The sequence below is a fragment of the Humulus lupulus genome, chromosome 2, assembly GCF_963169125.1.
Source record: "Humulus lupulus chromosome 2, drHumLupu1.1, whole genome shotgun sequence".
Lineage (NCBI taxonomy): Eukaryota > Viridiplantae > Streptophyta > Magnoliopsida > Rosales > Cannabaceae > Humulus > Humulus lupulus.
This window is the reverse complement of record NC_084794.1, coordinates 65565213-65588217: the sequence shown is the minus strand read 5'-3', so window position 1 is coordinate 65588217 and position 23005 is coordinate 65565213. Positions and strand designations below refer to the sequence as shown.

Sequence of the window (23005 nt, the reverse complement as noted above, 5' to 3'; positions counted from 1 at the left end):
GAGCTGTTAGTGGTCTGATACTATGATAAAATAAAATGTATTGAATGAAAGAATTAAAAGGACTGTTGTATTCCTCAACTTTTCATTATGCAGTATAGTGTACATATATAAGGCATGAGGTCACAATTCTCTAGGCTGTAACAGAATCATACAGTGCGTGTACAAAGGGCCAAACAACTATAAAATATGACAATTGTGAATTGTAACTGTACGCCCTAAATATCCACAGACTATTAGCAAACTGAGAAATGGCATAATTATATCAGTCATGTGGATGCCACGTACCCGGAGCTGTTGTTACCAGGTCCTACCTCTTTAGCTCGACGTAACTAAAGGCTTAATGAGATTACTGAGTCGGGTTAGAAGTATGGACGTCACGAGCTGAGAGTACATCAAGCTCGAGGTGCGAGCTTGAGTTGGCACCTCTGACCCCTTATAAAGTCAACCACGCAATGTAAACATGCATATATCAGACATCACGTGTCTGATCCATCCCTGAATTCTCGGATACGCAGCATAAACGTGCGTGTTCAGGCGCCCACGACTGGGTTGGGCCATACGGCCCATTATCCCCCTTACCTATTGATTAGATCACACTTCATTGTCAGGTTTTAGGAATTAATCATGAATGTCACAGAAGTGACATGATGGGTAAGAAGGTCACGAGATGACCCCCCTTGCCAATCCCCAGGTGCCCTCTCCCTACAAATATGGAGACCCTGGGAGTTGCAAGGGGTTGGATTCTAATCTACAAAGAAACACCCTGTAAAGCATATCAGAGAGACATCAATAATATTGGCTGGTGGACTAGAAGGATTTTAACCTTTGAACCACCTAAAAAAGTATTCATGTTATCATTTTATTTTGAGATCATTCATCTATTACGGTTCATTGTTTAGCACTAATCCTGCTCTTTATTCTATTAATTATCTGTTGCCGAAGAACCACATCAACAGTAACTAATTAAAGGATTAGTGGCACACACTAAATTAATCACTGCTTAACTGACGCTATGAGAAGATAATTTTGCCAACTAACAAATAAAACCCTTACAGTGACAAAAATCCCCAAAGCTTAATGGTCTAGTCTAAACAACCAAGTAATACCTTATCTCCCAATGGTTTTAATATTTTTTTGGAGATTTTTTTTGTTCAAATTTTTAAGGCCCTGATTGGTAGGGTATTTGAATACATATTTATTATTTTGAAAACTTAAAATTTGTGGACCCCACAAGAATACATGATTGGTAACTTGTTTTTGGAACGAAATCCAAAATAATATTTGGATTTTGTGTTGAAAAATTGAAAACAACCAAATCACGTTTTCTAATGTACCCAAAACCCTGAAAGCATATATCCTCCTCTCCTTCTCATAGCACCTCTTATTACCGCCATTCAAATCCAACCACTGCTTCTTCGCTCGCCACTTCTCCAACGCCTCTTTCTGCCCCGGTAACTATTTATGTTTTTTTTTTGGTGAATAGATGAGTAAATGACTACTTGATTATACTATTATTATTTATTTGACCACTGACTTGATGAAGGTTATGTCTTCATTATAATTTCAAAATATATTTTTAATGAAGATTATCTATTTTTCGTTCCGGGGTTTCTCTGATTTGTAATTATGTGCATTTTTTGCTGTGGAAGCTGTAAAATATTTGATTAGTTATAGTTCAGTATGAAAATTTGGGCATTTGTGTATCAAATTCTTTGTTTATTGTGCGCATTTACTTACATGTATATCAATGGGTGTGTATATAAATTATATCAGTATTTATAAGTTTCTTTTAAAAGTATCTCGTATATGATATATATTTTTCCATAGTAAATACATTTCATTTAAATCCATGTCAAAATTATTTTGTATTGCCAGGAATTAGAAAATTGATACTTCTGTGATTGTTTATTGTAGTGGCTGATTGTTTAATGTGATTGAACGTTGTTTTGGACTTCTAAAAGTCAGATTTCCAATTTTGAAGTCAATGCCTCCATACTTGCTTGGAAAACAACGTCGAATACCAATAGCATGTTGCGCTATCCACAACTGGATCAAAATGCATTCTACTAATGTTAGAATGTTTGAACAATATTCAGTTGATGCCACACCTATTGAAGATATTGAAGGAACTGGAAGTCAATCTAATACAACAATAGAAAACCAACAAGAAAGAGATGAAGCAGGAATTTCTGAGGCACCACAGATTAATTTCAGTCAAGCTTATATGGCTCAGATGGAAAATGTTAGAGATGACATTGCTAGACAAATGTGGCTTAGTTATAGCAACAATGTTTAGTTAATTAAAAAATGTAACTTTAATTTAGAAAAAAAATCAAAATTAATGACAATGCAATATTGTTATTAATTTAATCAATGCACTATTATTAAATTTTAATTTATCAATATAATTAAATTTTACTTAATTAAATCTATTGATAAATCAAAATTTAATATTATACAACTTATGTAAATAAAATATATAAAATTAAAATAATATTCAGATTAAGAACCAATCAGGTATTCAGCTTCTGTTATATTTTCAAATTTAATACCAATCACAGATTCAGTTTTTTAAAACTCAAAAACAGTTTACTGACATTGAACCAATCACATTTTCAGAATCTCATTTTTAAAAAATACAGTTTTCTAATCGCGAACGAATCAGACTCTAAGCAATTCTATATTTTTTAGAATAATTAATAGATTAAAATAATTCTCCAAGTTTATTGGTTTGATTTGAACATGGCATATGTGTCGATGTTTTTAATTTTTTTTAAGAGATATCTTCTTTTTTCTTTTTTAGTTCAATTTGTTAAGCAATTACAAAAAGAAAGAAACAAATTGAAGGCTTCCTCAATGTGAATAAAGACTATTTTTCTTGACAAAAAATGTGAGTGATTATCGTGATTTTATATTTTTTATTTGAAGAAAGAACATGTTTCATTCTTTTGCAATTAATTTTTAATTGCAGTGTCTACTCTACCACATTTTGCATACATATCAAGTAGAGGCGTCTCTACCAAGCGGAAACCTATCACAGTTAAATCCATTCGCATATGTAGCCCACGATCAATAACTACAACAATTCAATTCAAAATCTTAAACTTATATAAGAAACTTATTAAATTTTTTATTGATGGATAAAGTGAAGCACAATAGTATTCTGCTACCACTTAACTTTTTTACTATATTATGATGTGTAAAATTTCCCATTTAAATTAGCAATAAAAATTGGACCCGATCCGGAAAAAGTGGGCCACGTGGTTGGCAAGAAAAGGCGGGAGTGGGGAGGGGGGAGTGGGGAGGGAAGCCAGCGTGGATGATCAAGTCACACGCTCAGATCAGATCAGTCCACAGTGTTGTTCCCTTTACTAAAAGAATTAATCCAAATCTCTTTGATTTGTTGATTAATTTCTCTCCGATAGTGATCTCCTTCCTTCTTCTTCTTCATTATCTTATATAAAGAAAAAAAGACAGTAACTAACTATACCTACCTACCTACCTACCTACCTACCCTCTCATTCACTCCAATTATGATTCTTTCGGCTCTGCTGACCTCCGTCGGAATCAATCTAGGTCTCTGCTTTCTCTTTTTCACTCTCTACTCTGTTCTCAGAAAGCAACCATGGAATGTCGCCATCTACGCCCCGCGCTTGGTGGCCGAGGGTGAATCTCAACAAACTGATGACTTCAACTTCGAGAGGCTGTTACCTACGGCTGGTTGGGTCAGAAACGCATGGGAGCCTTCTGATGAACAACTCATCTCCACCTTGGGCTTGGATGCTGTGGTTTTTACTCGTATTTTTGTATTCAGGTTGGTTACTTTTGGTTCATTGCTTAGTGCTCCCAATTCAATTGAGCTGTTCGTGTTAGTTGGTTTGAATCGATCGGCCTTTATTTTTTGTTTTTTTTTTCTTTCTAAATGCAGTTTGAAAGTGTTTACATTTGCGGCTGTTATTGGGATCTTCGTTCTACTTCCGGTTAATTATCTGGGGAGTCAGCTTGAGATTGATTTTTCTGACTTCGCCAACAAGTCTTTGGATTCTTTCAGTATTTCCAATGTCAATGATGGCTCAAAGTGGTGAGTTTTAGCTGCCTACATGATCTCATATAATGCTGCTAAACACTAGGACAGCACTAAGGGATAGATAACTTTATATTGTCGCTCTCTTCTTTCTTTTTTAGGTTATACAGTACAACGTATCTGCATATGTGGTTCAATATGTATATGACCCTGACCTGAAAGTTGAGGGATTCCCATTGTCCTCTGGGGCCCTCAAAGTTGAGGTTAAAGAGAGGGATAACCATTATCCTCTGTGCTTTTAAGTTAAAATAAGAAGAGAGGGGAACCCATTATCCTCTATGGCCCTCGAAGTTGAAGTTAAAGAAAGAAGGATATCCATTAATCTATATTAAATCTCTATGATAGATATACTGGTCATGACCAGTAAATGAGTAAAATAATATTATAATAAGTCCCTTTGCTGGGTTTTTAATTGATGTTGATCGACTGAAATTGATGACTTTTAGCCAAATGAATTTGAATTCAATGGAATTTAATGTTGTTGAGATGATCTTTCAATTATAATGGTCGAAATATTTTTTGTTTGAAAAGCTGTGTTTGTCTTCTTGTGTATATTATGCTCTAAGTTTGCCTTGGATTTTACAAACAGCCTATTTTGAAACACTTTTCAGAAGGTGTTTATGCGTATTCTCTGCTCGTGTCTTAAATTCTAAGCAAGCAAGTATGCTGAATGAAGAAACTCTGATTGTTTTTTCTCATTTCTCTCTCAAGGTTGTGGGTTCACTTTTGTGCTGCATATGTTTTTACTGGAGTTGTCTGCTACTTTCTTTATGATGTAAGTAATACCCTGTCTCTGTATAATGGTTCAGTAAAATATATATTATATGGAAAATAAAATTTGACTCTAATGTGTACATGTCCACAGGAGCATTGTTATATTTCATCAAAAAGGATTGCTTACTTCTATTCATCTGAACTTAAGCCTGATCAATTTACAATCTTAGTTCGAGCTATTCCTGTATCATCTGAGAGCAGCTGTAGTGAAACTGTTGAGACATTTTTTACTGAGTATCATCCCTCTACTTATCATTCACATGCAGTAATTCGTCGAACCAGCAAACTTCAAGGTCTCATAGTAAGCATTTCGTATGAACTTTTATCTTTTCTAGAGATAGTGGGGAGGAATGCGGGGTTTTTAGGTCTGAGGTAGGGGGGATTGTGTGATCGTCATCAGCATTTTCATGGGAACTTAATTTCTAGGAGAAATTATGTTTCATTGGTGTTTAAGTTTCACACAGTAATCACTAAGTTCAGCAGTATGATATAATATTTTTCCTGATTTATATATGGCTTCTGCCCTTTCATTAATTTTATTGGTTCAGGTTGTCAGTATGATCTATTGAGCCTGAACGTGTAGAGCTTTGGGTTTTGCAATATTAAAGTCCATTATCAGGAAATCCTTAACAGTGTTGTGTACGGATGAACTATCATAAGCACAACAATATATCAAATAAATTATCACTTTGGACTACATACCATTGTTATGGTACATGAAAATTTAAATGCTTCTGTTTTATGTATGTTTTTTCTTTCCATGAATCTTCTGAAACTTATGTTCATCATAGAGAATTGCTTTAAAGATTCCACCTTGATCTTGGAGAAATCAGTATGTTATTGGATTCATGATTTTGTTCTGGCATGTACTGTAGAGGTCTCGTAAAAGTAACAAATACTGCAAACTGCAAGTTCTTTGTTTAGTTGTTACTTGGGTAATTAAGTTGTAACCACTTATTTATTTATTCATGCTATCTCTCTCACAAGTCATGACATATTTTTCTTTTGTTTTGTAGAGTGATGCTGAGAAGATGTACAAAAAGCTTGCCGATCTTAAACTCACACAATGTGAGCACAGGTTAAAGCGTGATGGCTTTATGGGGATATTTGGGCGAAAAGTTGACCTTTTGGATAAATATGAAAAGAAGTTGGAAGATTTGGAAGATAAAGTAAGAATGGAGCAGTCTTCATTGGCAGGAAAGGTGGGACTCCTCTTTAATTTTCTCTAAGAGAGTGTGATATATAAGAATGCTATTAGTGGTTTTGTTTTTTTTCTTCAAATTAAAGTTATCTAAGAAATGGTAATTAATCTAAATAAAAATAAACTAATATAAATGTATAAATTAGAAAAAATATGTGAGTTTTTGTACTACTCATCTCAAAAACTCTGGTTTGGAGCAGTAGAGGTGTACAAATGCACATGGGGACTCCACAATCTAATTTCTCTAGAATTACTTCTGTTTATAAATTGCCCAAATCAACAGATAGTTATGATATTAGTTCACATTAAGAGCTCATTTTCTATTTTGCACCACTCATTAACTTGCAGACATTTGAAGTTTGGAAATTAGACATGCATTCTTGCATAAATTTAACCTATTATTACTGAAATAATTAATTTTATATAGAACACATTATTTATTGGGTATTTTGAGTTTTTACATACTTTTCTGATTCAACAGGAAGTTCATGCTGCTTTTGTTTCATTCAAGTCACGACTGGGTGCTGCAGTAGCTCTGCACATCCCACAAAGTGACAATCCCACTGAGTGGATTACTGAGAAAGCTCCAGAACCCAAAGATGTTCACTGGCCTTTTTTTTCTGCATCTTTTCTAAAAAGATGGATCTGCAAGCTTGTGGTGATTGTTGCATGTGCTGCCCTTACAATTCTTTTCCTTATTCCCGTTGCTTTAGTTCAAGGTCTTACTCATCTCGACCAGTTAGAAACCTGGTTCCCTTTTCTAAAAGGCGTACTGAAATTGTAAGTGGAAGATTTTTATTCATTCTGACTCTCATTAAAACTATACTATACTAGATCTGTTTTTTATTTTCTAATTGTAGATGCAATGAGATCTTCAACAACAGACTCTTTTAAAGATACTGGCAAAGGCAACCATATTTAGAAATTTTATATCTTCGTGTAGAATGAGTTTAATGAGATGTCTTTAGATATATCCAACTTTTATAATAGCATTTCAGTTGCTAGTTTCCTTCCAACATAGTCTTCTTTCCTGATAAGAATGAATTTATTTGCAATCATTTCAAGGACATATTTGTTAGATTGTCTTACTCTTTCTTGTTGGAAAACGATTACATAGAACTTTCAAAATAGTAAGTTGTAGGTATCTGTGCCAGTGTGGATTAAATTTGTTGATTTTATGGCAATCTGCTCTTGAGTGATGCATGATATTAATCTGTGCTATATTTCGAATTGCAGAACGGTTGTCAGTCAAGTCATTACAGGATACCTTCCCAGTCTTATTCTTCAGCAGTTCTTATCTTTTGTGCCACCTATCATGATAATCTTATCTTCCATCCAAGGATACATCTCATTTAGTCAGATAGAAAATAGTGCATGCAATAAGGTACTCTGGTTTACTATATGGAACATTTTCTTTGCCAATGTACTATCAGGATCAGCTCTCTATCAGGTCAATGTCTTTCTTGAGCCCAAAAATATTCCTAAGGTACTTGCTGAAGCAGTGCCAGCGCAGGTGAGTTTTGTGCAATTATAATATTCTTTAATATACTTGCATTGGGCTCCAACTTCTCAAATGTAATTGCCCTTCTTTTATCCAAGAAAGTATTTTGCTTTATTCTTTCTATGCTGGATCCCCTTTATAACACTGATTTAAGTGTTAGATTTCCTGAGAAAAATAAACTAAATAGGAATGTAGCATATTGATGAAGCAAATTAGGCTTAGCATACAAACTAAATCATATAATGAATACTCTATATTATTATTAGTTTTCTTTTTTCCCACTCGTTCTTTTGGTGATCTTCATCATGATAGTTTCAACTATTGAAAACACTGTTTATGTGTTTTGACTGCAGGCGGCATTTTTCATTGCATATGTTGTTACTTCTGGATGGACCAGTATATCATCAGAACTTTTCCGACTGATGCCCCTGCTTTGCAGTTATATAAAACGAGTATTTGCAGCAGGAAAATCTAATGATGAATTTGAGGTTCCATCAATTTCATATCACAGTGAAATTCCGAGGCTCCTCTTCTTTGGACTCCTGGGTGTGACATACTTTTTCCTAGCTCCACTTATTCTACCATTTCTTTTGGTTTACTATTGTATGGGATATATCGTCTACCGCAACCAGGTTAGAAATGCATCTACTTTTGGCCTATTATCAATGATGTTGTTTTGAATGAAAACAAGGCTCAGTTTTTGCAAAATGTCTCTAGATGAACCTTCCTAGTTAATTAATGCTTTCCATTTGGTGATGGTATTTCATGAAAGTTGAAAGCAGATTAGGATCTTTAAGATATACACAGATGATTCCCATGTTAGTTCACATAATGTGGACAGGCCCTACTCTATAAACTGAATGAATTATAGGTAGTTTATTGTTCTATGATCATTTTCTGAGGATAGATGTGTTTGACTTATATTAGGTTAGTCATGATAAGGACAAAGAAGGACAAAATGCATCTGTATGGTCTCTTCCTTCATTAATCGCACTGAGACTGAGAACACCAACAGAACACTTTCTTACCCACTTTGACAAGCTAGTGTGATATGCTAATATGTTTGTTCACAAACAAAGATAGTGTTACTCAGATTTCTGTTGAAAATATGTTTGATCAGGAGAATAATAAATTGATTAGAGAACTTGATTTCAACCAATTCGAGGCTTCTATGGTATCATTATGGACTATAACGTGAAAGCAGGATTAGTCCCTCGTTCTATCTAAAATTGTAAATTTGATTATTAGCATTCTGATAACTTTTAACCTTTTTTTTTCTTCTGGCAGCTGTTGAATGTATACTCTCCCAAATATGAAACTGGCGGCAAGTTTTGGCCAATCATGCACTACTCAACAATTTTTTCTCTGATACTCATGCATGTCATTGCGATTGGTCTATTCGGCCTGAAAAAGGTTCCGCTGGCTGCCAGTTTGATTGTTCCTCTTCCAGTTCTAACACTTCTTTTCAATGAGTACATCCGGAAAAGATTTGTGCCAATATTCAAAGCTTATCCTGTTGAGGTATGTTGGCAGATGAATAGTATAGAGTTTATCTACATGCTTTCTAGACACTATATTTTGCATTACAATATAACAACTGCAGAATTTATTATACGACTAGCACTTTTTTCAGTAATAGAATTTTGCTGTTGCTATATCCTTCGAAAGACTGGAATATACATTCTCAATCTTTTAGTCTACATTTTTTTAGTCCTCTTAAAATATCTTATTGCACTTTCTTTAATGCACTACAAGCAAGTTAATGAACTTTGTGTGCTATGCAGAGTTTGGTGAAGAAAGATAAAGAGGACCTGAATAATCCTGCCACGGCTGAATTTTATGATAAGCTAGTGGATGCATACAGAGATCCATCTCTGCTGTCTCGACGTACAAGAAACAGCAATGGACACAACTCTCCCCTACTTCATTCTGCCGAAGCCTGAAATGAGCTTATGTTTCCTATGGTACTGTATCTAAGTATCTTTACATAATATTCTGCTACTTATAAATACTTACTGTACAGTGTGCTTGTGCTATGTTGATGAATCTTTGTTCAGAAATACCAAGAAACAAATTTTAACATTAGAGTGAAGCTTGTTGTGTGACATTGTATTTGTCTAGGTCATAAGTATACCACAAGGACTTGGGTTTTGTGCTCCCAGATGAGATGACACATTGTTTGATTCTGTTCTTTTATGGTAGATAAGTTATTTGTTATAATTTCTTGTCAAATGAGTACTTCTATTGTCAACGGGTTTCCAAAATGTAAAACTATTCCTATACTAACACTAGTTTGTTCTTACTTTCATTTATATAATTTGCCATTCTGGACTCCGACTTTCATTATAATCATAAGAAATGTTTGTAAGATAATGTTTCTGCCAACTGGGTCTTACTTTTTCCTGTAAGGTATTATAAGTTATAACCTAGACAACAAATGTCATTTGATTAAGCTCTAATTGATATACATATGTATATTTTTTTCGGACTAACTCGTTGACTCACTAAATCAATTCAAACGTTTATTACTGAATAAGAGTTGGTCTGTTTATTGACTAGGCAATGCAACCTATTCTACCGACAGAAAATAAAATAAAAATAAAAATTATTTTGTGCTATCTATTCTGCTGACTAAAATTAGAAAATACAGCTTATGTTGTGCTTTAACCTCCACGTGGAGTCACCATAAAGGCCATTGACATTTTCCAGTTTTGTAATATAGCCTTGCATAGTCTATAAATTTTCTACGCTAATGTCTATGCTAGTGAAAATAATTATCAATATCAATTATAATCTATAAAGAAAAATGAAAACTAGTTATAGTTAACCACACATGGCAGCACCACAAACACCAAGCTAGACAACGTCCATTTTTTTTTCTTTAATAACCAAAAGAAAAAATTAAGAGTTATATAAAGAAAAGGTGCTCTTCAAGACTAGTGTTCACACTAGTAATATCATCACACGTTGACGTTATTATTCCAAAATCTAAACAAGAAGAAAAATAAAAGCAAAATGCCATGCTTACCTATGGCGTTCTTCATTTGATATTAAATTATACAAAACACAATGATGTAAGCGTTGTTTAATTTTAAAGTATTTAATTAAGGTAATTATGTTGGATTAAGATGAGTTAATAACAAGAAAGAAAATGACCAACATTTACATATATACATAAGAAGTAGAAAGAGTATCAGCCCCGTCTGAACATCTTTGTCTCTTTTGTTGTTATGGCAGCCGTACGTACAATCTCTACTAGATTTTGCTTCTCTTATTATTTGACACCATTTTTGGTTTCTTGCCTTTTGTTCTCTAAACCACTTTTAACTTTTAACTTTGTCTTCCATGATGTTGTCATCTCTATAACATTTTCCTAGTTTTTAGATCTCATTCATAACAATCATTGAAGTTTAACAAATTTATTATCATTAAAAAAAATAAACTTAGGGTAATATTATGATTATGAATAGTATACCAAACTTTTTTTTAAAATAAAAATTCTAAACTTTTATTAATAAGAGATACATTTCTTCGATCTAGAAGCAGAAAATCTATTATAAAAATGCATTTTTAGAAAGTTTACGTACTAATTTATATTGCATAACACAACTTCTAACATAAATAAACAAAAATATTGGTGTGTTATGACTCCTTCCATGTCTTATATTTCTTTTTTTTTTTTTAAAAAAGAGGAGATTTTTTTTTGACACACTATTAAACAAAAAGAACATATAGTAAAATAAAATTTAAAAATTCTTTGTTAGTACTTAGGTCAATAAGAAGAAAATAAGTTGGAAATTATCAAAGCTAGCTAGCTAGAGTTGATATAGCTATCATTTGAAAAACAGAAGCATTCACAAGAGAAGGGCAATCATTGTAAAAGTCCAAGGATGTCACTATCTAACCTTTTTAGAATGACATAATGCCCACCATAGATAATAAACCAAAAGGAAGATTATAACAACAAATAAACTTAAATAAAAGAAACTTTAATAACAAATGGAATAGAATATGTTACTTATGGTCATGGAAGTAAACAAATGATGAAAGATTATATATTAAAATAGTTATTGCTCGTCACATACATAGCTGGAATAGACTTCTCATATTGATGGGGGCTTTGGAGAAATCGTTATAATTGCTTTGGTCATATTAAAGACAACAGCATAATGATTAATAGACTCTTTTTGGTTAATTATCCAAGGGTTTTTTTTAACCTTACTTAAAGGTAAAGGGGTGGGGTGAAAGGTACTTGTTGTAGGTTATGTGATTTGTTTACATAAACAATGTAAAAGATAGAAAAAAAAAGGTAAGTGCCATTTTTTCATGCTTTTTACGAAAAGAAACAAACAAGGGCTTCAATATTGTTAGCATAATTTGATAAGATTATTCATTTTTTACCCCAAAAAATTATCATAAACTAATTAGGTGATTGTTTGCGGGGTTTTACAAATAGAATATAAATAAATTTACTATTTATGTGACATTTGATGGGAAAAGAGAGAGAGAGAGAGAGAGAGTTTCCATTCAAGTTCCACTTATACCTAATCAAAAGTAATGAAGCAAAATTTAGGGGACCAAATTACTAAAATATTAAAGATATTTTGCCTACTCACTTTTGCTAGAAGTATGTATCCCTAAAGGGTAAAATTAGTCTTCTTTTACCCCATAATTACTTTTCTTATATGAATTTATCCCCAAACTTTTTTTCTATTATTAAATATCACACACATAATAGATTTATTTCAATTTCACCCTTAAATTTTATTTTTATTATAAATTTGACCATACAATTGATTTGATTTTATTCAATTTTTACATAAATTAAAACAAAAAATATTTATTCATTTTTTATCTCTAATTTATAGGAGTTGATTAATTGATTTTTTGTTGGAATATATAATTGATTAATAAACATAAATTATTTATAATAATGCTATTAATGTATTTGTTAGCTATAGGTATAAAAATGGAAAAATGTTGATTTGGAAAAAACTAAAAGAATTTTCAAATTTATATATTTGTTATTATTTATATATATTTTAATAATAAAAATAAATGAAAGTTTGTTAAAATATTTATTTTTTTCTTAAACAAATGTGTACATTAATTATGAGTAAATAATTGATGAAAATAATAACTTAAAAAAAAAAAGAAAAAAAAAACTTAAGCAATTTACAAAATTTTATATTATTAATTTGTTTATTTGTTAATTTACTTTTAAGATGGCCATTAAAATTACAATTAGTTTAATATGTTTCATATTTTTAATCAATCATATATTATTGTAACATAAGTCAATAGATATTCATATTAATATTTTCTAATAGCACATTTATTAGGGTAAAAAATGTAATAAAAAAATTAATATTTAAATAATACTTTAATATAATAAATCAAGACTGAAAAATTAAATTCATAGGAAAATTCAAATTTAAGGGTAAAAATGAAATAACTTTATCAATTCATGTGTATTTAATGATAGACAAAAAGTTTAAGGGGTAAATTCATGTTAAGAGAAATAGTTAGGGGTAAATGAAGACTAATTTTGTCATTTATGGAGATTTGAAGACAATATCAAAAATGAGAAGACAAATGTATGCTACTAACAAAAGTGAGGAGGTAAAATAATTAATTGTTGAATATTCAACAACAACAAAAATATTAATAATGATTAGGGAGGTTATTATGATAATAATAGAATCCCACATCGATAATTATATAAAAAGTTCAGCCACTTAATTTATTTTATTTAAAAAAAAATGAGAAAATTTACCTTCTGATAGGTAGTGTTGTTTTTATATAGAATTTATATTAAACTCTTTAAATATTTTTTATAAAATGAAATAATGAGGTAACCCATTTCTAACCTAATATAAACATAAATATTGTAGAATAGTAATGAATCTGAGTTTGTTTTCCAAATAATATTGTCATGTTACGATGAATTCAATGTTGCCATGTTCTTAGTACTAATAAAACAAGAAAGTTGATGAATATTTACTTAAGATGATCATAAAAAACTTGAGAAAATATACATAAGAAAAAGAATTATGACTTATTTAGGCTAAAATGTCCATACATTAAAATATTATTGTGTAAAGGATTGCATTAAGAAAGATTAGGCATCTTTGGCCAGGTCAAATAAATCTTAATTTAATTGTTAAACTCCATATGGCTTAGGTTGATATGAAGCCGAAACTAAAAAGAACAAAAACATGAGAACAAGTAGTAAGACCATTTCAAAGCTGCACTTTCATTTGACAGGATCTTCACACCCTTCATATAAATATACACTCAAACACAACCACGACACCTATACCTTCAAATGTACACACCTTCAAAAAAAGATTAAAAATATAAATAAGAAAACACTCTCAAGTGATCTCTATCAAGATAAACAAACACACACTAAAAGAACACAGATATGGCAAGGAAGAGAAAAGCTACTACTAGTGAAGGAGTGGAAGACAAAAGCTCTAGTGAAGAAACTATGGCTTGGGATGAGATGGTGAAGGAAGCTACAGCAGCTGCTGCACTGGGCGGAGCTCGAAGAGCTCGAAAGCGCTTTGTTGGTGTCCGGCAAAGGCCATCTGGCAGATGGGTGGCTGAGATTAAGGACACCATACAGAAGATAAGGGTATGGTTAGGCACATTTGATACAGCTGAGGAAGCAGCCAGGGCCTATGATGAGGCTGCTTGCTTGCTTCGTGGAGCCAATACTCGCACAAACTTCTGGCCTTGTTCCTCTTCATCATCTTCATCTCCAGCTCTTCCCTCCAAGATCACAAACCTTCTTCTCCAAAGGCTCAAAGCAAGAAACAACACCACCAACATCAACAAGAACACTCCAGTCTCATCTTCTTTTGTGCCTATCATCAACAACCACCAGCAACAAAATCAACAAATTGATGCTTGTCATGAGGAACCAATAGATTTCTCAGATGCCCAATTCACTGATTTTCTCACTGACCCGGAAGATTACACCGCTAGCAACCTTACTGACATGACCAATAATAGCATTAGCTCAGCCACCATTGACTACATGACATCAAGTTTTGAGTCATGTTTAACCGACCAAAGAGAAGATTGCAGAGAAAGAGAGCATGATGAGGGTTTGGATTACAACCTGAGTGATGGCTCAGGACAGACTTCGAGTGGCGAGTATGGACACTCTAGAGTCGAAGGCGAAGAAGAAGAAGAAGAAGATGGAGAGGAACAAGGAACTGGATATCATGAGCTGAGTGCCATGGATTTCCAGTTTGTGGATGATGTTGATCAATCAACTTGCAACTATTCTCCTTTTGAGATTACTGGAGAGATAGAGGAGTCAATGGAGGAGGCTGCTGAGACTTTTTTGGACGAGCCCTCCATGCTTAGAGAGGCCATGAAGAGAATGAAATATGAGAGAAAGTTCTCGGCTTCTCTCTACGCCTTCAATGGAATACCAGAATGCTTGAGGATAAAGATTGGAGCAGGCAATATGAATGGAAGAGTAATGTCTGAGTCTGACCAACTAAGGAACCTAAAAATTGCTTGTAACACAAACAAAGAAGAGATGGCCAAGGAAGAACATGTACAACTAATGGAGAAGAAAGAAGAGGAAGAACCAGAAAGCTCAAATGACTCGGGCTCTTCCTCCTCTGATATCAGTGACGATGGTGAACTCATGTCCCTTTGGAGCTCCCTTGATCTTCCACCTATCTGCTTTGTCAACTAATTAGCATTCATCTATAACAACATTCCATTCTTCGATTCAAATTAAGGGTCTAGAATTCACAATTATTTTTGCAACCCTGATCTTTCTTATATAAGTTAAGCAAATAAGAAAATGAACGCATATTTTTTTTAACTTTCTTTACAATACAACTTAATGAAATTTACTTTTTCTTTTAAACTTTCATTCTCATGCATACAACCGAGCCGAATATTTGTACTTGTAGAACAAAAATGACCCTCTTTGAATGGCTTTTGAAAAACCAATAAACGGTAAACTTGATTTTCTTAATAATGTCGCAATGATAATAGGAATTGAGTCAGCTGAAGCTCCTTTGAAATTGCTTTACAAAATTACATCCAATTTCCACTCACGTGGAGCTTACTTTGACGGACGTAAAATTCCTCAGCGAGAGACGAAGGAAATTAATTCCATGTAGAGAAATTGCTTCCGTTCCGCTTGTTAAAAGTTTAACTAATCCTTGGTATTTAAAAAAAAAAGGCAATTGCGTTGGGCAATAGAAATAATTTTAATTCAAGTTTGTTCCTTCTCCAGTCATAAAAATCATAATAATCGTAAAACAAAATGACACTTGTAAAAAAAACAATAATAAAAAAAAAAACTGGTGATTGGTAATTGGATGACCGAGGCAATCAAGTAAAATAAAAATAAAAATAAAACGAAGTAAATAGTTATGGAACATTAAGACTGATAACCAGATATTTGTTTTGTGGAAAACGCTAACCAATTGGAGAAAGTACATCATGATACAGTAACAGTACAATAAAAGTTGAAACTACATTATCAGAACAGCATAAAATCTCAAAGGGTCAATTCTGTATAAGGGGAATTCACTTCCACAAACACCAGAAAAGCACCAGAGATGTAACCCAGAAAGTGATTTAGCCATATGCTAGCGTCGAAAGTCAGTTCGACAACTATTACCATATAAAATCAGGTAATAATGTTGGAAAAAACCCTGACACCAAAGGATGGATAAATATTTACATTGCAATTTTTTTCTTCTTTTTTTTTATTCACAAAGAGTGAGTAGTTTCCACTAACTAAAAAATAAGCAGTCTGGGCATTGCTACTTCATATCATAGAACACGCAGTTGGGCAAGGAAAGCAGCACAAAGATCTAAGAAGAGAAACTGTGGCCCCTGAACCCTCTGCAAATCGAGAAGATACTTCTCCTCCCGAGTTTTGTAGAGCTGTCAAGGCCCCAAAAAGCAGTGACAATGTTAGCTCATTTCAATTGCTCTGTTCAAAATAACTTTCCAAAAGCAGCAAATTTGATCAACTTCCAAGAACTACAATATTATCTAAATAGTAAATAGAACTGTAATTGCTCATTTAACCACTCACAATAACTAAATAAACTGTAGCAAAAACATTACCTGCACTTCAAATTTGACCACATTGGGTGCCTTCATTACACCATCAGTTTCGATGATAGTGGATTCATCACCGAAGTAATGATTATTGTGCATGGCATTGTTGCCCATGCCTTCGTGATGTCCAGGGACTCCAGGAATCCACCTACACTTCATGTTATAGTGCCCAATCTTTTTCCAGCACACTCGCAGTTCTTGTAGAGCTTTTAGGACTTCTGTCATTATTTCACGAGGATGGGCTCGAGACTGCAGAAATGAAGGCAAAGAAAATGAGCAATATTTCATACACAGCTAACAAACTTGACATAACTTTGCACACCAATTCCTTGATGGATTCAACTATGTAATTTATGGATGAAAACATCAAAAATCATGAGTACCAATTCAGTATTAAGGTACTGACTTAGAGCATGGCAAAGCAAATTGGCATCTATATACTGTATTGTTTAAAACTTAAGACTACAGAAGTTGACCTGAAGTCCAAGAGCCCATTTTCTTTCAACAGGGAACTGCGGTCTCAGACCTGTCCCTTGATAATCCACATATCCTGGAAGCCGATGCCCAACAGGAGAAGAAGCAGGCTCACTCTGATGCATTCGGAAACCACTATCCTGTTCAAATAAAAAGAAAACTACTTAATATCACTCCAACCATGAAACACAATACTGAAGAAAATATAACAATGGAACACCATGACCAAGCATTAAAAAATAACAACATTAATGATAAATGAAACATACCATTGTTTCCTGAAACTCGGCTCCGAGATAACCACTGGAAACGCGGAACCGATTATCCAATAGCAGATAGTATGCAACAGTGGCCTGAGATATGCTTCACACAATAAGACAAAAGTTGCAAACAACAAAGAGAAAGGGGTTTCAAGGTTTAAACCTCATTTTGTACTCTGTTGCGAAGAGATTCGATCAGATGGTTCCTGTCAAATCCCATCTTAATCACCTCCTGAAGAATTTCTTCATCAGTCTGTGAAAGCACGGCAAACAATTGAACTGATTATGATAGTAAAAGTAAAGCCCCATAATGTTATATATAATATAATAATAATAATAACAATAGTAATAAAAATAAAAAAAAATAAAAAAGGACATATGATATCCTCCTGGTTCTCTATTCAATAAACAGCAACAGGGATGGGCTAGAGGAGGAATAAAGCATGCACCCCTATCCCGATATATTCCGATACAGATGACTGCTAACTTTCACTTGGAACAAAACATGCACCAGGCACAAATAAGATAATTCCTAACATTCACTTGCGATATAATTGACAACCACACACGCATAGATACCTACATATGCATATGTTGTAAACACATAAATTAAATGTCTGGTATCCTGAAAAAAAAGCCTGCAATTGATACGGATGCAAACCTTTTTTGCCTGCTGCATTGTGTCTGGTGGGGGCACAGCTAAATAACGAGGAAGATGAGCCTGGAACCATGGATGCTGGCGAATTTCAGGAATGGACATTCGCTTCATTGGATCAACAATGAGCAACCGTGGGATCAAGTCCCTGGCCCCAGGTGATAAATGACTTGGCAGTGTATATATCCCACCCTGGAAAAAAAATGTTAAGTGCAAATTCAGATACTGTGAAATATAGGGAGTAAGACAATAGACAGCAAGGAAAGATGAAAAGTGTCCTGGACTGGAGAGAAAAGGGGGGGCATTTAAATCTAGTAAAATAATACAGACAAAAAAGATTCATAAAAAATAATTATCGTTATAATTTTAATTTTATGTATTCCTTACTAGGTAGTAATAAGGTACACAGTATTTTTGTTCATGAACTATCAAACTCAGAACAATTTGGGGATCAACAATGAATAACTGAATCTACTATCAGCTGCAGATCAGAACAACAAAGCTTGATGGTAAATCCAAGCTGAATAGATTTAAAAATACCTTGATTTTCTTGAATAAGTTGGGAATGTTTTCATCGTCAAAGGGAAGTGTGCCACAAAGAAGAGCATACAATATAACACCGCAACTCCAGACATCTACTTCAGGCCCGGCATACAATTTGCCAGAGATAACCTTACCAAATGACAGAAATTGTAACCTTGGAGATTAATTTAAGAAAAACTACAAAAATATATCTATTACAATCAGAAAATGCCAAAAACTACATACTTCTGGAGCAGCATAGTTTGGGCTTCCACAACTGGTCTTCAGAAAATGACCATCACGCATTATATTACTCAGACCAAAATCAGCAATCTTCACATTGCATTTAGAATCCAAAAGCAAATTTTCTGGCTTAAGGTCTCTATGAACCACCATATTTCTGTGGCAGTACTCCACGCCAGAAATTATCTGTGTCGGGCAAAAGATTGGCCATGTAATTCATTGAGAGAAGAAATGAAGAAAATGTGAAGTCAAGTGACAAAAACTAAAAGGTACCTGCTGAAAAAAGTTACGAGCTTCGTCCTCCTGCAACCTACCTTTCTCCACAATATAGTCAAAGAGCTCTCCAGACTTAACATACTCCATTACCACAAAAATGTCTGAATGGGTTTCTATGACCTCATATAGTCGTATAATGTGAGGATGCATAAACAATCTCAAAATTTTAATTTCCCTTCTCACTGCACAGAATTTAACAAAAAAAAATAAAGAGGAAAGCAATAACCCTCTTGTGACATAGTACAGAATACTTATCAGCAATCAAGCAGCAATGACCATACAGAAAGCATACAAAACTAATTTACTTTTCCTCTCTTAGACAGGACTTTCTTTGTTTGAAGAAAAATCTAGGTCTTCATTAAAAAAGTTTTAACATTTAATGATCAAAACAAAACTCTCCTCCTAATCCAGTAAGTAAAAATAAGAATGTCAATAGCAATGACCACGCTAGAACATGATTGTCAAATAAAACGGATATCATGAGGACAAACAATTAACTCAAACATAAATTATTGTATCTGGCCATCATCAAAGAAATAAAAATAATACAAACCTTTTTCTTCCATTTCCATGTTTTTAATCTTGCGACGGTTAAGAATCTTAATAGCAACTTTGTGACCAGTCAATGCATGCTCTGCAATTTTGACCTTACCGAAGGAACCAATACCAAGAGTTTTCCCCAGTTTGTAATTTGGTAAAAACATATCCACATTGCCACTTGTTCTGCCAGATGATCCATCCATTTTCATTACCTGAAATTATAATAACAATTATTAAAAACATATAAGGTTGGAAGCATTCAAAAAACACAAACAGATCTGGAATCTTTACCAGTGAATGAGTCTGAGTATGTATAACCTATAAATGTTAGATCTACTCAAGAATATTCAAGCATATATATTCATCTAGATTTTTTTTTGTTTTGATCGGGGTTTAACATAAGATGGAAACAGCCTCCCAAAAACACCTGAAACAGAAAAAGAACGCTCGAGCAATTCAAAATCCAACATTTTGTAGCTTTCTTAGAGAACGCATGCATACGAGAAAAACAATGTTTGGTACACTATAAAAAGTGAGTATTAAATCTACTGTAATATCTAATCTAATGTTTGGATAATTTCCGGTCATATAGGAATAGATATTCAATTTATTTTTACTTATGTGAAGGCAAAAAAAGAGAGAAAATCAATGTTAAACTCACTTCAAAATGATTATCATGTATGGGCATGTTTACTAATCTATAATGAAACAAATCGTAAAGAAAAAGGGTTTGTAGATGACTGAGAAAGAAAAGTAAAAAAAAAAAAATCATCCCTTTTACTAAAAATGAGAAAAGATTCTCAAAACTTGTATCAGAATAGTACACATGAATGGATAGGAAAAGGAAACATCTTGATTTTTATTCTCGCTACCTCCATTATTAACTATTAAAAGTATTGATTCCTCATTCATTACATGTTCTTATTCAGTTCTTCTCCGTAATTTGGTTCTGACTTCTGCTAAACAGCAAGACTGTTCTAATTGACCGACCAAATTAATTTTAAATAAAAGTAAAAAACTTAATTTTTGGTTTGCTATGGTGCACAAACAAGCTCACTAAGATATCCAAAAAAAGCGCTTTTTATCCATTGAAGCTACCAAAATCTAATCCTGCAATGTCCTTAAGTCAAAAAAAATTCCTGCAATTTCCTCGTCCTATTTTAATATCTAAACGGCCCATCACTTCAAATCTGCAAGCCTGTAATTTTCATTTAGAAAAAAGACAATTTCAAACACATCAACAAAATATGATAAAATTAGCCAGAGATGAAACCAAATCTACCTTTTTTCTAAATAACCAAAAAAACCATAACTTCAAACCACGAAAGCCTAATGATAACAAATTCATAAAAATTGCAGAGCAATAAACAATATTCCACATCCAATATCGTAACTTGATAGCAAAAAAAAATTATAAAAGAAATATTTGGAGCCAAAAATTTGTACCGATCTGAAGAAATAAAGACGATTTAGGGTTCATGGATAGAATCTCATACGAATCTAGAATAAAATAAAGAAAAAAGCTGACCAGTACGAATGTCAACGAATCGGTCTTGTAGTTACCGGAGGCGGTGGAAGAGCGGGAAGCCGTCGACGGCGATAAGTTCTCTTCCTTCCTCTTCGAGAGTTGTTTATCAGACGATCTTCGACCACATCGTTCTCATCGTATTTCGTAGCTTTCTAATCTATTTTTTTTATTATTATTATTTTATTTTATCAGTTATATATATAAATAAACTATTATGGGAATAAACAATTCCGGAGAAAGGATAAGTTAATTCGGATGTGGGATAATTGGACTGGTAGGCAGTGACGAGGCGCCATCAAAAATTCGGATTCTCAACTCTGCAAACTGACGTGTCCGAATTTGTCCAAACATGCCCCAAACTATTACAACGTCACCACTTTTTTTTATTCTATTACAATAAAAAAAAAATTGATAAACTACAATAAAAAAATATCATATTAAATAAAAATCAATAAATTATTTATAATTCATTTTAATTATTAAAAATTATAAATTTATTTATAAAATAAAAAAAATTATTAAAAATTAAAACTAAATTACAAATCATTAAGATTAAATTTATTTCAATTTTTTTTCCTTCCCTTCCCTCTCGTACGCATGATTCATTTCTTTTTTTTCTTCAAGATCTCCCATGTATTTACACTTGAATCAAAGTAAAAATGTTAATATTAAATAAAAAAAATATCAAAACAGGTCGTGGAATGAAAGGGGAGGGGATTAAAAAAAAAGGAAATTCCCCTCTATACGATAATTTTAAAAAAAATTTACTTCGACAGTTATTTTTATATTTTGATTTTTTTACTTTACATTAAAATAGAATATTTATTTTCATTTTTACGATCTAAACCCTTTTCCTTTGTTTCTGTATTTTTTCACGCTCAATTTTCTCTAGTTTTAAACACTTCATCGTTCTCTCTTCTCTCATTTTTCACATTTGTTGGGCAAGCTTGCAACTACACAGAGCACAACCACTGCTGATAGCTCAGTAAAATGAAATATATTCTTCGAGTCAATACAAAACTCCACAAGCAATTAAGCTTAACATTCAACATATCGTTTTCTGAATACAATTTTGCTATTTGAACTTAGCAATTAGGAAAAATCACTAACAGAAAAGTAATAACAGAAATTCAGTTGCTCCCGATGCTTCTCAACGCCTCTCCATCCTAACAAACTCTTGGAGCCAACGAGGCCTCACGCGCACACGCGACCCACGCGTTCCCACTCTCTCACCATCGCTGGTTTGCACGTTGTTCTGCTCTTTGTTACCTTCGTTAGTTTCACGCAGCTGCCTGGGGTCTTCTCTTGTTGTTGCTTCCTTCAACCAGCCCTCCATTCTGTCTTGGACCTGGTTTGGGTCAATAGATATTGGGCCTGGGCTAACACTACTCCCCTCCTCAAAAACGACCTTGTCCTCAAGGTCGGTAAGGTCGTATAGTTGACAGAACTCATGAAAATCTTCCCAAGTAGCGTCTTCTGGGGCACTTAAGGACCACTGCACCCAAACTTGGGGTTGCTTGCATGTGTCGTTGTCAATAAGCCTTATAGCCAAGATGGCCTGTGGAATCATAACTGGTCTATTGTTAATGCTGAGTTCAGGCAGAGAGTAGCAAGTGGGGGGTGAAGTACCATAAAATGGTTTCAGCAGGGATACATGAAATGTAGGGTGTATTCGGCTAGCCTCGGGTAACTCTAATGTGTAGGCCACTGGACCAGCCCGTGCTCGAATCTTGAATGGTCCGAAATACCTTCTGCAAAGTTTAGAGTTGAGGCGCTTTGCCAATGTAGACTGTCGATACGGTTGGAGTTTAACTAGGACCATGTCACCAATTTGAA

At 33.5% G+C, this 23005-nt stretch overlaps 3 protein-coding genes across 6 annotated transcripts; 2 read left to right on the top strand and 1 right to left on the bottom strand.

Moving 5' to 3' along the window:
• The first annotated feature begins 3344 nt into the window (after positions 1-3344).
• On the top strand, positions 3345-9884 carry LOC133817958 (CSC1-like protein HYP1). Its single transcript, XM_062250615.1, has 10 exons — positions 3345-3814; positions 3929-4081; positions 4796-4859; positions 4950-5159; positions 5875-6060; positions 6541-6839; positions 7296-7572; positions 7914-8192; positions 8848-9081; positions 9345-9884. Exons 1-10 carry the CDS (start codon positions 3534-3536, stop codon positions 9501-9503), a joined length of 2142 nt encoding a protein of 713 aa, XP_062106599.1. The 5' UTR covers positions 3345-3533; the 3' UTR covers positions 9504-9884.
• A 3761-nt stretch (positions 9885-13645) lies between these two features.
• On the top strand, positions 13646-16356 carry LOC133817956 (ethylene-responsive transcription factor ERN2-like). The gene has a single exon (XM_062250614.1). It carries the CDS (start codon positions 13988-13990, stop codon positions 15278-15280), a length of 1293 nt encoding a protein of 430 aa, XP_062106598.1. The 5' UTR covers positions 13646-13987; the 3' UTR covers positions 15281-16356.
• LOC133817955 (SNF1-related protein kinase catalytic subunit alpha KIN10) lies at positions 15980-21355 on the bottom strand. Of its 4 annotated transcripts, none has more exons than XM_062250610.1 (12): positions 21170-21355; positions 19933-20068; positions 19655-19853; positions 19099-19283; positions 18829-19011; positions 18601-18732; positions 18067-18252; positions 17569-17658; positions 17415-17498; positions 17148-17285; positions 16678-16920; positions 15980-16491 (listed from the first exon to the last, which is right to left on the bottom strand). In XM_062250610.1, the coding sequence occupies exons 3-12, from the start codon at positions 19848-19850 to the stop codon at positions 16378-16380; spliced, it is 1551 nt and encodes a 516-aa protein (XP_062106594.1). In that variant the 5' UTR covers positions 19851-19853; positions 19933-20068; positions 21170-21355; the 3' UTR covers positions 15980-16377. The 4 variants fall into 4 exon arrangements, with proteins under 4 accessions (XP_062106594.1, XP_062106596.1, XP_062106595.1 ...); XM_062250612.1 differs by having other exon boundaries at positions 21205-21344; XM_062250611.1 differs by lacking the exon at positions 19933-20068 and having other exon boundaries at positions 21170-21348.
• Positions 21356-23005: the final 1650 nt, after the last annotated feature.

Bases quoted from the DNA above. Each gene is read 5' to 3' on its own strand.
- LOC133817958 (XM_062250615.1), top strand. From the start codon at position 3,534: ATGATTCTTTCGGCTCTGCTGACCTCCGTCGGAATCAATCTAGGTCTC. The intron at 4,860-4,949 runs GTAAGTAATACC...ACATGTCCACAG, and splicing joins TCTGCTACTTTCTTTATGAT to GAGCATTGTTATATTTCATC. The intron at 6,061-6,540 runs GTGGGACTCCTC...CTGATTCAACAG, and splicing joins AGTCTTCATTGGCAGGAAAG to GAAGTTCATGCTGCTTTTGT.
- LOC133817956 (XM_062250614.1), top strand. From the start codon at position 13,988: ATGGCAAGGAAGAGAAAAGCTACTACTAGTGAAGGAGTGGAAGACAAA.
- LOC133817955 (XM_062250610.1), bottom strand. From the start codon at position 19,850: ATGAAAATGGATGGATCATCTGGCAGAACAAGTGGCAATGTGGATATG. The intron at 17,499-17,568 runs GTTTAAACCTTG...AGCATATCTCAG, and splicing joins GCAACAGAGTACAAAATGAG to GCCACTGTTGCATACTATCT. The intron at 16,921-17,147 runs GTCAACTTCTGT...TCATTTCTGCAG, and splicing joins AATGGGCTCTTGGACTTCAG to TCTCGAGCCCATCCTCGTGA.